Here is a 14,368-nt window from a genome sequence, read left to right on the forward strand (position 1 = left end):
GACTGTTTATGGGCACTCTGTACCTTTAAGAATTGCCTTTACATCATCGCGCAGACGCATCCGTCTGTTTCTGCAGGGCCCGTGCGCGCTCTCATCAGCAGCATCCGTCCGTACATGTACCCACCAGCTCAACATGACGTCGCGCGCATCACTGACCTGCGTACAGGGCCACCCCACATCCATGAACAAACTTCACCGAGATACTGCAGCGGAGCGTTGACGCAAATTCAGGATGTACTGTAAGTGAACTGTATCCCTGTTTTGATCCCATTTTATTATTTCTATCGTGAAACGTCATAAAGTCGACTCTCATATAACTGGTGCATTATGCATATAATTAGAATGATGCTGTAGACTAATTATAAATATTTATCAAACACAATACAGTTCCTATGTTATGATTTTATTATATGATATGACGACTGTTCGAACGACAGGTTAGGGACGCACTGTTGCAGAGTTGTAGCGTAAGACAGACGAAGTGCTGATATCAGATGCTGTTGTGTAATACAGTCTGTGCCCTTTACTGGACGAGGACGATACACCCGCAACATATGGGGTCTGGTGACGTCATACGCCGAATGGAAGTCAGAAGTGCACTTTTGAATGTAGATTTACTCACATTTAGATAGATATTACTACCCAAGTTATATTTAAATGAGAGGACATACGTCCTTGTATAATATTGGGGTCTATGGATTTAATGACTTTAATCAACTGTGTAAACATATGGAGAGAACATGAACTCCACATAACTACAAAACTTGGATAGGCCTATAGTGATGGCAGACTAATGCAACATAAGGCGCAGCCTATTATTTAAATTTGAAGAGTTTGGTTCCAAAATGACATAACTCCATTTTTAAAAAAAAGATTTATATGGCGCTTTTCACAATGTGCATTGTTCCAAAGCAGCTTTACAGGAGCAAATAAGAAAAACAGAAAAACACCAGGGAAAAATAGTAATGGCATAATGTAACTTTATTCCTCCGTTGTCCGACATCGACCACAAAACAAGACCAAACCAGACCCACACAGCCCCAACAAATGAAACCCCCCAAACCACAACCAACAAGCCCCCCCACTCCCCACAAACACCCACCCAGCAACCTCCAATCAAAGTCACTGAGTGCAGCTAGAACTTCAAACTGCTGTCATGTGATGTAAGTTTATCATTAAATACCAAGTATTGTAAATTTAGCATTAATGTGACAAGTAGTCAGTCTTTGCTCTTGGTTGGGGATGGAATTGTCTGAGCTGTGATGGTCAGATGGTCGCTTTTCTCTTGGGTGGTGATGGAATTGCCTGAGATGGAGCTGGGATGGTCAGTCAGTCCGCAGGAGGATGGCACGGGATTTTCAGATGTAGCTGGCGTAATCTCTAGTTGAGGGTGGGCATATGACGTTCATCTGGGCCTGGTGGAATCTCTCCCTACCCCGAGGCGGGGGCAGAAAGAGAATAATTAGCGTAGCTGCTGTTCATTAACTATGGATTAAGTGAAAGCTTGGCTAAAAAATTATGTTTTTTATTAAGTTATCATGTTTTTATTGTGTTAGTTAGCTGTATTTTCTTAGTTATTATGGATTAAATCAAAACAAACCAACTACAACTGTTTGAATGATATTAATTGGAATGCACAATAAAAAACATGATTTTTGAAAAAATAAAAAAACGGAGTTATCTCATTTTGGAACCAAACTCTTCATTTATTTTAGCAGTTTTGTGATATCATTTGTGATACTTTTGAAAATAATTTGATTCAGTAGTTAAAAGGCACAATTTATTTGATTTATTCATTTGCAGTATATCTGACATAAATGAATGACACACGTTTTGATATGGTTTTGTTATTATTGGTAGCGCAGTGCAAGAGAATTTTCTTATTAGCTTTTGAGGCAGGTGCGCGTTGAGTTGTTTTACATTCACCTGAACTGAACCCTTTTCTCAGTTGAGCTCAACTGGCAGTCGATATGAGCTATATTCACCTTCTTCTTGGTAAAGTGTAAGAAAATGTCTTTGTTTATTATACATACTGCATGTAAAAGCAGCCTTTTGACAGACTGTGAAGACTTCTTGAGAACATTACAAATCTGGAATAGATCATGCTCAGTTGTGGGCAGAATTTTCCTTTTCCATAGACCTAGAATTAACTTCAAACAGGTGCAACACACTGTCACAAATAAAGGCTCAGAACAACAATATCAGAGCATTTTCCAAGCTGTCAAATGATAAAACACTTACAGCCAATCAATATTCCTTAGAATTTAAAGAGCTCATAGATATCAAATGTCAGATTGCAGCAAGTGAGCTTAAAATGAACATAACATTATTGTGCGTTGGTAGTTATCTTTCTTGCTGCGAACAGGCCTGAACACTTGACAGATGCATAGGCAGGATGATCCAGCAGTTACAGCATGCATATTCAAAGTGCTTTCAGTGACTATGCATAGAAAATATTTGAGAACTCTGTTTGCACTGGCTTTGACATTAATGTTGGTATTTCGTCAGTGCACCCACACACACTCATGTCACTGTTTTGTTTACTAAAGAGACAGTCCATGTTTGTAAGTGTGTGAATAGCTCAGTGTATAAGAATTTGTCAGCTGCTGTGTGTCTTTGTTTAGTTTATTTTGTTGACTGTTTTGACTGAATGGTATACAGAAGCATTTCTTTTCTTGAGTCATGCAACATCCAGAAAAACTGTTGTTTGTAAGATTTTTTTCAGTCCTTTTTGTGAAGATGAATTTAACATTTTAAATACTAAAACTATTTATTTGAACACTTACATCGTGTCTACACCGGATGCGACCGGCGCGACGCTACATGACAAAAGAGATTAGAAACGCATTAGAACCTATTAAAAATTTTAAATTTTTTTATTAGACACGTGTTATAAAAAACATAAAAAGAAATCATTTATTCATCCTCATTCTGAGTTTTCGGAAGGAACATTCTTTTGATGTTATGTTGCTTTTTGTCTGTTCCCTAAGATGTTATTATTAAAGGGGTCATATGGCGCGAATACATGTTTTTCTGTGTCTTTGGTGTGTTATAAATTTCCCATGCATGTATTAGACACGTAAAATTGCAAATATTAAAGTGCCGGAACAAAAGATGCATTCAGTCTAAAAGTTAACGCTTACCCAGACCTGCCTGAAACGCCTCGTGTAACCACACCCCCACAAATCTACGTCAGTTCTTGGTATGATTTGACTAAGATAAGGTGTAGGGTGGGCGTACCTGTCAGTACAATTTCTTTGGAACCTGATTTTCCAAATTTGGACATGGACATTTCCATCACACGCTTGCAGTATTTGACCAATCACTACGCACTGGTTAACTGGCCAATCCTAGCACACCTCGCTGTTCAGAGCGATGAAATTTGGCGGGGCAAATAAGAGATACAAACATGCACGGTATGTGGATAATACAGCGTTTTTGAACCTTAAATCGTGTATACACATTGCATTACATCTAAAACAAATGATAATATTTGTTTTAGCCGTGTCATATGACCCCTTTAAAATATCATGTAATATTAAAATAAATTTGGTTTTGTGTTTTAGAGATATTTGTTCTGTGGAATCCCTGTATCTTTGGAGACAGACTGTGTAAGGCAGTACATACCCATGTCCCTCACTTCTAGCAGAAGGCCATCTGCTGGTTCTCGCAGGTAATGCTACTTTTCTAAGTGTTCCAATTTAATATTTTAATACATAAGAAGAATGCATATCTTACATTTTTTAATTATCCACTTTAGATCTGATTAAGCCATTTTTGGAAGCATAGGGTCGACCTTGAGTATAAACAGAGTATTAATACTTGAGCTGGACAGACTCAAATGCAGGAGGACTGGACATGTAAAAATGTTACGAAATGGCATTCACTATATTTATTGTGATAGTTTGTGTTCCTTTAAGAAACGCCCAGTGTTTAGTTTGCAAGGCCTCACTGACAGTATGTGTGATATGGAGATCAGAGCTCAGTTGTCAATGTGTGTTTGTATCAAAGAAGGCCTGCTGCCCCGAGCAGCGCTCGACACTCACACGGTGACTCGCCTCTCCGTAGCAGTTATTCAACAGCACCCTGCAAATGTACAGAGAGCAATACTGCAACACGTTCCAATCCAACCACACCACGGTAAACTCCGCACACACACACACACATACTAAAAAGGCAGATAAGATTTATGTCTTAGGGGTAATGTTTAGATTTGAGGCTATGATTTTAATTCTTTGTTTTTCATATTATTTTTATGGCCTTATCCGGCACAAACCTGTAGCTAATGATGGCGTCTTTTTTGCCTTTTATTTTGCGCCAGACGGCAAGTGAAGTATGCAGCCTGTAGTGAGAATCACGGCATCCGTCCGCCTGCCCCTGAGCAGTATCTCACCCCCCTACAGCAGAAGGAAGTGTGTATTCGTCACTTACGAGCTCGGCTGAAAGAGAATGTGGAAAGGCTTCAGGACCGGTCAGTAATGTTTCAATGTCTCGGCAATGCTACACATATGCATAAATGCCTATAATAACTATAATACATGCCAGCCTCTCATGAGTCATATATTTTTAGAATTTCTGAATTAATATAACAGTGACCATGGTCTTTCCAATTTATTATTATTTCCAATATTATTTTTTAAATGATCCACTTTATGATCTTTTATGGATAATTCATTCATATATTCCTATATATTCAATATTAAATTTAGGGACCCTAAGATTTGTTTGTTTATATCTGTTTTTTTAACATGACAGAGACTCTGAGATTGAGGATTTGCGGATGCGACTGACTCAGATGCAGGATGATTGGATCGAGGAGGAATGTCATCGCGTAGAGGCCCAGCTGGCCCTGAAAGAAGCTCGGATGGAGATCCGGCAGCTTCAGCAGGCCGTGGACGCAGTCAGGTCCAATCTAGGTGTCCCTGAGTCAGAGCAACAGGACTGTAAGTCTGAAAGTATCCGTGCAGGTAGTATAGGACCACGAATTGGGGCATCTAGGTCTTGTGGCTGCTCTCCAGCCCACACCATGAGTCGCAGTGCCACTTTTACCAGGCTTAGTAGCGAGACATCACCTGGCACCACAGACCGTAATGGAAATGTGCATTCTGAACGCTACATTCCGGCCAACAGAGGGGCAATGACGTTACCCAGAGGTGATGGGCGCACTCATCTTCTTCTGGAAGCGGCTTTGCTGCATGAGCAACTGCCACATGCACAAATATGCCCTGTGTTGTCACGATCCTCCACCTGTGAGAGATTGTGTGGCGGAGAGACAGTCTTGCCGGTTAGTCGATCTTGCCATGCTGTGAACAACAACTGCAGCTGTGCTCCACATAGCTACCTCCCACATCACCACCTGTTTCTGCACCTCCCACAAGAGGAAGCACCTCCTCCTCCCCCTCCACCAGCGCCCCCTAGTGCATCAGAGGTAGGTGACAAGCCAGGGTACCGTTCACAGGCATGCAGTCCCACCATAACCTGGATCTCCGAAGAGGGTGGAGGCGAGGAGCTGAGCATCATCACTTCAGCAACCTGTGCACCAGATGTTACCCTAGCTGAGCCGCAGGTGTTTTCGCCATCATCTGCGGCTACTTCACCTGCTCAGATGTCTTACGCTACAGAACCTTTGCCGCTTGACAACACGGTTGAATTTACATCATCGACAACAATGCCTATGGTGTTGACCAAACCCCAGGTTCACCAGCCTTGCCCCAGATCTTCACCACCTGCAGAATCACCACCACAGGAAGCAGCGCTAGTTACGGTCAGTGATGAAAATGAAGTGGATGGAGCTTGTGCCGCAGAGGAGGAGGCTGAACCCGCTTCTCCTCAGAGGAGCCACTGGAGCCGTTACTTCCTAATTGATCTGTTAGCGGTAGCTGTTCCTGTAGTTCCCACATTGGCATGGTTTTGCCGAGGGGCAAGGAATGAAGGCATGCCCATGTACAACATGGGCTCCCTGCTGCGCGGCTGCTGTGCCGTTGCATTGCATTCTCTAAGGCAGGTTGGCAGCGGCTGCGATCGCAGCCCCTCAGGAACAGGAAGAGCAAGACCAATTTGAAAACTTTTGTTTTGCCATAGTATCAAAAAAGATCTTCAAGTTGAGTGGATTCTTTGTCCTTGTCTGTGTCTCCTAGTAGCTAAACAATGTTTTTGAACCAAAAACGCCTCGATCCATTAAACCAGTGCTTGTTTGAGACAGGATCTGGGGACTGTGGACCTTATTTGCACAGACATTTACTTGTTTAATGGCTATTGCTCATTTCCACCATTTGTTTTACCTTTTCCTTCTGGTTCCTTTCTTATCTGCTGGATTTCCCCTCATTCTAGGTTGAAACTAACCAGGCAAAACAGAGCCAAATAAAACTGCAAGCAGCAATAAGGTAAAACTCCAAGTTGAGCTGAGAATGTACAGAAACTAACAAATATTTAAAAAAAACTAATAGGGAAGTTAAATAATTCCCCCCCCCCGATATCAAAGGGTTCTTTGCATTTTTTTTTGTACTTTCCATTGCTTTTACCTTGTTGGAGTTTACTGCAGTTATATTTACTCGTGTCATTCTTGAAATATGAATAGATTTTGTATAAATCATTCATAAACCCTTTTACTTTTTTAAATTGTCATATTGAGGTAAATTTGATTCTAACCTTCAGTGGGTCAGACCGTGGTACAATTTCAGAAAAAGGACATTTCAGATCATCAAGGCTGGACTTTCACATTTGAAACTTTTACATACTCATTACCAGTCTTCTCTGTATGACATTAGAACTACATACAACATTTTTAGAGTACTGAAAAGAAAAAAAACTACGGTCATAGGTGTCTTGCATCTTGCTGTTCTGAAAGAAATGCTTTACTTAGTGCATTGAATATAATTCTCGTGAATCACAATTCTGTGTGATTCTTTTGTTTCAGACTTTTTTATGTGATCGCTGCTTCAGCAGACTTGTGAAACTGCTTGATGTCAATTTGCATATGACTTACATGGTTATTAGAATTGTAGAAAATTGTTTAGATGTCAAACTTCATTGATTAAGCTTTTGAAGGTGACAATTTCAGATTTTTAATCTGTTTAGCAGGCAGTTGTTCAAACTATGATCTCAGGTGGAACTCAGGTGAATAGTACATAGAGAATGCAAAATGAATGGAAACTCATGACAGAAGACCCATTCATTAGCAAAGGTTTATATCAACATTGATATGAATTGCTGCATGCATCCATCCAAATTTTAGCTATATATAAGTAAAATACGTATGCAATGGTGTAATACATTTCTAAACTAATGTATTTAGAGGTAACACAAAATTGTAAAAATGGCTAATCATGGCAATCTGGTAGAAGGGCTGTTGTAAGATGCATGTTAGCACAACTCCTAGTAGCCTAGTTAGAAATACTTAATTTTCTATTGACATTTGGATGATCATTTATCTTGATTTGATGATACAGTTTAATATACGGTGATTCTGAAATTTGATTACGTAGTTCACTCACCCGTTGAAAATGAAGTGATTCATTAAAATGACAAGACTACTCAAATGTTGCTTTTGTTTTTCATTTGTGCCCGAACCAGGCACAAAACGGGCAATGGTTTTCTACGTTCAAAGCAAATAGTGTTTGATACCAAACAATTACAGAAATCAGTTAGTTATGCTCATTTGGATGAAGACCAATGAGATTCCAGCGTGGACAGGGATACTCAGAATGTTGCCACAAAATAAAAGCCAAAGAGTTTTGAAATCATCCTGTTGATCACTTGACAAATCTTCCAAAATAAGTGTTACTTACTATACATGTTTTCAAAAACCACTACTCCACACAACACACCACATACCAGTTTCATGTTTTTATAAACAATTTATTTTCAAGTAGTTTATTGTTTTATATTTAAGCAGATTTCCCCACCAGAGTGCTTTTACCAGCTCAGCCAAAACCCTGTTGCTGTAATTGTGTTTACAATACAGAAATAAAATATAAAAAACAGGAGGAAAGAAAAAAAGAACGTTTCATAGTGAGTATCCAATGACTTTGAGTATACCAGTAAATTATGTCAAGCAGATGAGAAATAAAAAGACAACAAAATATACAAATGTATAACAGAGCTAAGCTAAGTGGCATCGCTATCAACACAAGCCCCTTTTGAGGATCACGTAGCAATGTTCCTTAAAAAGGTTGACCTGGAAGAAAAAGAAAAAGGTTTATTAAACAACTGTATAGGCTGTGGGTTATTCAAGGAGGATTGTGAAGGTTTAATCCATGAGCCTATTAAATGAACTCCAAAGTATGTTAAGCCCCTGACTGACTGAGACAAGAATAATCTTCTTTACAGATCATCCTTCAGTTATTAAAGTGATCTATGTACCTGCAGGAACTATGTGCAACATTAAGGAAATGTTTTAACAGGTGCTATTGGTTATACGTTGACTTTAACAAAACAATTCAAATAAATACATGTTTTAGTACAAACTACAAAGTATACAAGTAACTGAAAAACGTGAGAAAATGTGGAAGACCATGCACATACCCTGAAAGAATGAATAGGGAATAACCTGAGTCCAACTGTGGGGGCATTATTCCATGCAAATAAGCTCCACGTCAAATATGAGGGTGGCATTGGGAGGAATGATGCCTGGGTGCCCCTTGCTCCCGTAAGCAAAGTCCGGAGTGCAGGTCAGCTTGGCCCGCTGCCCCACACTCATCTGTCACACGGGGGAAAGGTCATTTAGTTATATTCAGTCCCATAGAACATAAATAGATGTTTAAAAAGGGATGCGGATGGATTTCCAAAATAACAAGGTTGTGTGTATTTGGCTAGTGTGTAAAGGGAACATTTTCCAATTAGACAGAGACCTACTTTACAAACTGACAGTAAGTGGTTGAATGTAGGCCAGCCACATTTATTTCAGAAATCATATCCAATTATGGTACCTGGGCTACTCCCTCATCCCATCCACGGATCACTTCCTGTTTGCCAATCTTGAATTTGAAAGGCTTGCCCCGGTCCCTGGAAGAGTCGAACTTGTGTCCATCTGTCAGAGAACCTGTGAAAAATATGAATCTCATGTGAATAATGATGTATCGAACTACTACTACACATGATTTCCAATTCACTCAGCTAAATAAAATAAAAAACACATTTAACATCCTGAATCATTAGTACATCTCTAGACGTGTTTATGAACAGAAGCGTTTTTGAGCAGCGTTGGGGCGTTTGAATCGAAGCATCATGGCGCGTTACGAATGTTCGAATCGAAACCATTTTTAAATAGTGATGGGAAGTCCGGCTCTTTTCTGCGAACCGGTTCTTTCGGACAGTTCGTTTCAATGAACCGGTTCAAAAGACCGGTTCACGATTCTCTTACGCTCTGACGTTAGTGACGTAATGACGTCACTCGCCCTGATGAAACGTGTCAAGTCTATCTATCATCCCTACCGGCTGGGATGAAAATACACTCGGCACATTCAAATATACAACCAAAACCAGTAATCATAACTTCTGTCAGTTAACACATCACGTCATGATCTGTTTCTTACATATACGTTTTGCAACTAAAGCACCCAAATAGGCACAGTGAAGTGCAGCAAACTATGACATTTTAAGTCTTAAAGATAAAAAGTGAATAATTAATCTTCATCGGCATTTTACAAAAACTATATGATCCATGCATAATTCAATACGATTTATGTGTTATTAAATAAACTTACGCTTTGCCAGATTGCTCCATATATTTTAAGTCCTCGGTTCACGTGCGCTCTTAACATTAGCACAGCATCAGTTGTCCACACTGTTCTTTAGCCTCACGGTGAATCACGCATGCTCACTAGCTAAGCTCATCGGTTCTCACTCAGTCGGAGTCTGTCGGACCGACTCGGACGTGACCGAAAGAAGCGGCTCTTCGGTTCGTGTACTGCTGAATCGAAATCTGTTGCGAACCGGCTCTTGACTCGAGAACGAGAACTGCTCTAGCAGTGGCATGAATGTAAACGGCGCTGCACATTGGTTTACGTACAGTGATAAGGCAGTAATAAAGTCCTAAACATCTTTCCAATGTGTTTTATAGTATCACACCTCTGTTTTATAAAAATATCTGATTTAAACCCTATTCGCACGGGATTAGAATTATCTGGGGACCTCTGGTCATTTGTAATAATTGCAGAGATTGTCTGTGATCATGTTGCGCATTCACACTGGATAAGTGAACTCTGTGATTTTACTCGAATTTACTGACTTATCTCCCGGAAATGACGTGAAGGCGCTTCCCTCTTTCTAAACATAAACTCACGAAAGAGAGTTTAACACGGATGCGCTGTCTGACAAGAGATTCACCGAGGCAGCCTTTAGCCCGTTACTGTACACACCAGACTGGACCTCGCGTTGCATTTTGCCGCGTCCCACAGTTTAGAAGCTATCTATCTTCATTGAACATGTCAAAGCAACTGTTTCAAATTGCGCTTAAGTGGTTTAAAAGCCTGTACACGAATAAGAGTGTGATTACATAATGTAACGCTAGACAAAGGATGTCAAAACAAACGGATGCTGCGTTAATTGCGTTAAATATTTTTCACACGTTAATTTGAAATAATTAATCGCATGCGTTAACGTGTTACCGTTGACAGCCCTACGTGAAAGTCTTGTCGTTGTAGTTGTATGTAAACCGAAGAATGTTCCTTACCGCATGCCGCCATGCATGTCAGCCATCTCCATATACTCCTTCTTTTTTGTTTTGCTCTTCTGATCCTGTCATGTTTTTTTACAGTGAGTATTTTCTCTCTGCCAATATTATTGTTGTCTGGTATGTAGCGACATAACCCAGCACCAAAAATACTGTGAAAACACTCCAACGCAGCTTCCATTCTTTGGGTAAGATGACTGAAAAGGCGCACAGAAACCTTGAAAAAATGAAATACGATCCCGCCAAATCTTGTTCAAAATTTCAAAATCGCAGAGATGCCGATTCGCACTGGACTAATATTATCACAGGACCTCGGTGTTCGTCAAAATATGGTAGGTAATTTGTGGGGGAATTTTTACTTGACAAATTACAGACATGCCCGTTTCGCACGGGATTAAGATCACAGACAATCTCTGCGACTATTACAAATAACCAGAGGTTCCCAGATAATACTAATCCTGTGCGAATAGGACTTTAGACGCTTTTTATCTCCTTTAAAATTACACGCATGCGCAGTATCATCGGTTCTGAGTCGGACGTGACCGAAAGAAGCGGCTCTTCGGCTGAATCGAAAGCTGTTGCAGACCGGCTCTTGACTCAAGAACGAGAACCGCTCTAGCAGTGGCATGAACGTAAACGGCGCTGCAGATTGGTTTACGTACAGTGATAAGGCAGTAATAAAGTCCTAAACATCTTTCCAATGTGTTTTATAGTATCACACCTCTGTTTTATAAAAAATATCTGACTTAGATGCTTTTTATCTGCTTTAAAATTACACGCATGCGCAGTATCATCGGTTCTGAGTCGGACGTGACCGAAAGAAGCGGCTCTTCGGTTCGTGTACTGCTGAATTGAAAGCTGTTGCAACCGGTTCGTGTCAGAAGAAACGATTCGCAAACCGCCAACCGGTTCGACGGTTCACAAATCAGACATGCCCGACAGAAACGGTTCTCGTGACTCTAGATTCTTCTAGTCTGCGAGAGCGATTCAAGGAATCCGCTTGCTTCTCATGATGATTACGTCATGTTTAGATTTATATAATCTTGTTTAGAAATTAAATAAGATGTTCATGAAAACATTATATGTTGACTGGTTCACAAATCGGACGTGTCCGAAAGACAGCTCTCGGTTGGTTCAGTGGTGATCCGAAAACTGTGGCAACCGATTCTTGAATCGAGAACGAGGATCGCTCTAGGCGGAGCGTTCGATAGAACACGCCACTGCACGCATGCTCACTATATCAGCCAGCTTAGCTATAACTTGAATAGCTTCTCCGCTCGTGCTTAACAGTTCAGTTCAGCATGTAGTAGTGTACTGTTGGATTTACTTTAAAGTCGTTTATACTGGCTGGTTTATTTTGAGTCGGATGGGTTTTCATGCATGTCAAAAGTGAGTAACTGAAGGAATTTGTGGATAAGTGCTTTTTGTAGACGCGAACCGTTTCGAACGATTCAGTCCGATTTGGTGAACCGGTTCACTAAAAAGAACAGGTTCAAATGAACGATTCGTTCGCGAACCGGCCATCACTATTTTTAAACAAACATGAGAGTTCACCGAATTAATTTAGAGCACTTTGAACATCGACATTACCGCGGTTGAATCTGAACATTGTTAGGCATAACAGACGCGTTGTATACGCATACGGATGCGTTCGAATCGGACTATTTCATTTGTTGTTGTTATTTTACGTGCGATGTAAACATTCGAATAAACATTCGGACGCGCCTATAATGCCCCAAACGGCTAACATCATAGACAGTTCAACAGGCTTTGAACCAACCCATTTCAGCATAAATGACGACTATAACCAATAACAGGCCACGTATGTCCAACACAAGATTTACACGTTGTTCCTTACGCTGCAGATTCAAGATGTGGCAAATATTATGACAGGTTTGCACCTTAAAGAATTTACCGCACAAAAAAACCGACTGCGGTTGTGTAATTGTCTATTGTGTTAATACGGCTAATCGGCTAATGCTAACTGGCTAACACTACTAACGCGATTCATACAACACCAACACTTCACTTACCCACATAGTGTACGACACACGTCTGTCCTTTTTTAGGGAAAGTACTTCCTAAAAAACAGAAAAATGCAGAAAAATATTAAACACTGAGGTTGAAATGATTGCCCTGTGAGCGTGTGTTCAGCTAGCAAGCTAAAGCCTGTTATGGAAACATCAGTGAAATTGTGTCGATTAAAAGTAAGAATAATCTTGAGTATTTCATTATAGTTGTCTGTGAAATGTATATAGAGTTTAATATGGGACATATTTTACCGTCTCCAGGAGTAATGGTTTCGACCTCGACTCCCATCCTTTCTGGCTGCTTGTTTTTACTCCTGAAGGTCCGCACACAAAATGCGCTTCAATTCAGTAATTGTGATTGAGGGCAGAAAGCCCCTGTGTGCACCACCCACGAGCATATTCCGCCCCCGGTGGACAAACAACGAACAGCACTATCTGCCAATCCCCACTACAGTTACTATGGTAACAATAGTTTCCTATCAAAATGTATTGACATCTCTCGCCATTGATGTTTGGAGAGGTTGGTGGTGTCTTGCCTTATGTTGCAGTCTACATAGGCTATATAAGCAAGGGTGTGTTAGATGACACAATTACTTTTACCACCAATTTAACTGTGAAGCATTCTCTAAAGGCATATGATTGCCTATGTTGCCTTTAATATACTAGCCTTATATGTGTTAATTCAAAGATTGTCAAATGATGTTCATCCAATTATCCCAAAAGGGTATTTTCATTTCTAACAACAACACCCAGCTCATACAAGTCAACAATTACAAGTCAGTACAGGGGCCCCTTCCATTCAGACAATTTACACTTTCTGCCATTCTTGGTCTGATATAAACAACAACATCTTATAGGTGTGATTTAGTGAACTTGTGGTGAATGTGGCAGAGAGAATGATAATGTTTCACCCTAGAAAGAGATCATATACAGTACTATATACACACCCAACCGTTGGGTTTATATAACACCAAAAATGCTAATATTTGACCCAACAATGGGTTAAAACAACCCAGCATTTAAGGTAAAACAACATAGGTTAATTTATAACCCAAGGATTGGATTTGTCCATTTTTGACTCAACGCTGGGTTGAAATAACCCAACATTTTTTAGAGTTCATGACCACTTTATTGCCTAAATTGCATTAATACCAATGATGACATTCTCATTTGCATGAGTCATGTGGACTATACCTCAGGTCTTCCATAGGTCTTATATTTTGAAATAAAAATAGTCTCTGTCCAGATATTGTGTGGCAACTATTTTGTTTTTTATATTAAAATACTTAGATTTTAAAGAGAACAATAACCACAATACAATTTAGAAGATTATATTTAGTTTATTCAGTTTCTTAGTTCTATGCATGGGAACTTGTTCTGGATTACATTTACAAAAAGTAAACAATGCTAAAAATCTAAAAAAAAGTAATCGATTCTTAAAGTAAACAAAAATCAGTAACAAAATCAAAATAAAGTAAACATGAAATCAAAACCTAGCTTATTTACTTTCCTAATGCATTTTTGGTCTCATTCTGTATAATATATCTATGGACCTCATGGACTTTAACATCAAATTACTTTTTTTTTTCATCTGACATAACCAAAGCATATTTGGCCACTGACTTGCCAAATAGCCTACATTATGTTCTTTAAAAATATCACATTT

General features: G+C 39.8%; 2 protein-coding genes across 4 annotated transcripts; one reads left to right on the plus strand and one right to left on the minus strand.

The window, feature by feature from the left end:
* Positions 1-50: 50 nt before the first annotated feature.
* LOC130568148 (syntaphilin) lies at positions 51-8,001 on the plus strand. Of its 2 annotated transcripts, none has more exons than XM_057356842.1 (5): positions 51-239; positions 3,567-3,673; positions 4,015-4,140; positions 4,322-4,471; positions 4,756-8,001. In XM_057356842.1, the coding sequence occupies exons 2-5, from the start codon at positions 3,630-3,632 to the stop codon at positions 6,059-6,061; spliced, it is 1,626 nt and encodes a 541-aa protein (XP_057212825.1). In that variant the 5' UTR covers positions 51-239; positions 3,567-3,629; the 3' UTR covers positions 6,062-8,001. The 2 variants fall into 2 exon arrangements, with proteins under 2 accessions (XP_057212825.1, XP_057212824.1); XM_057356841.1 differs by having other exon boundaries at positions 52-239; positions 4,012-4,140.
* Positions 7,837-13,086, minus strand: fkbp1aa (FKBP prolyl isomerase 1Aa). 2 transcript variants are annotated; one of them, XM_057356844.1, is made up of 5 exons: positions 12,955-13,086; positions 12,706-12,753; positions 8,928-9,040; positions 8,549-8,698; positions 7,837-8,176 (listed from the first exon to the last, which is right to left on the minus strand). In XM_057356844.1, the coding sequence occupies exons 1-4, from the start codon at positions 12,989-12,991 to the stop codon at positions 8,570-8,572; spliced, it is 327 nt and encodes a 108-aa protein (XP_057212827.1). In that variant the 5' UTR covers positions 12,992-13,086; the 3' UTR covers positions 7,837-8,176; positions 8,549-8,569. The 2 variants fall into 2 exon arrangements, with proteins under 2 accessions (XP_057212827.1, XP_057212826.1); XM_057356843.1 differs by having other exon boundaries at positions 8,524-8,698; positions 12,955-13,085.
* Between the last annotated feature and the right edge of the window lie 1,282 nt (positions 13,087-14,368).

The sequence above is a fragment of the Triplophysa rosa genome, linkage group LG17, assembly GCF_024868665.1.
Source record: "Triplophysa rosa linkage group LG17, Trosa_1v2, whole genome shotgun sequence".
NCBI lineage: Eukaryota > Metazoa > Chordata > Actinopteri > Cypriniformes > Nemacheilidae > Triplophysa > Triplophysa rosa.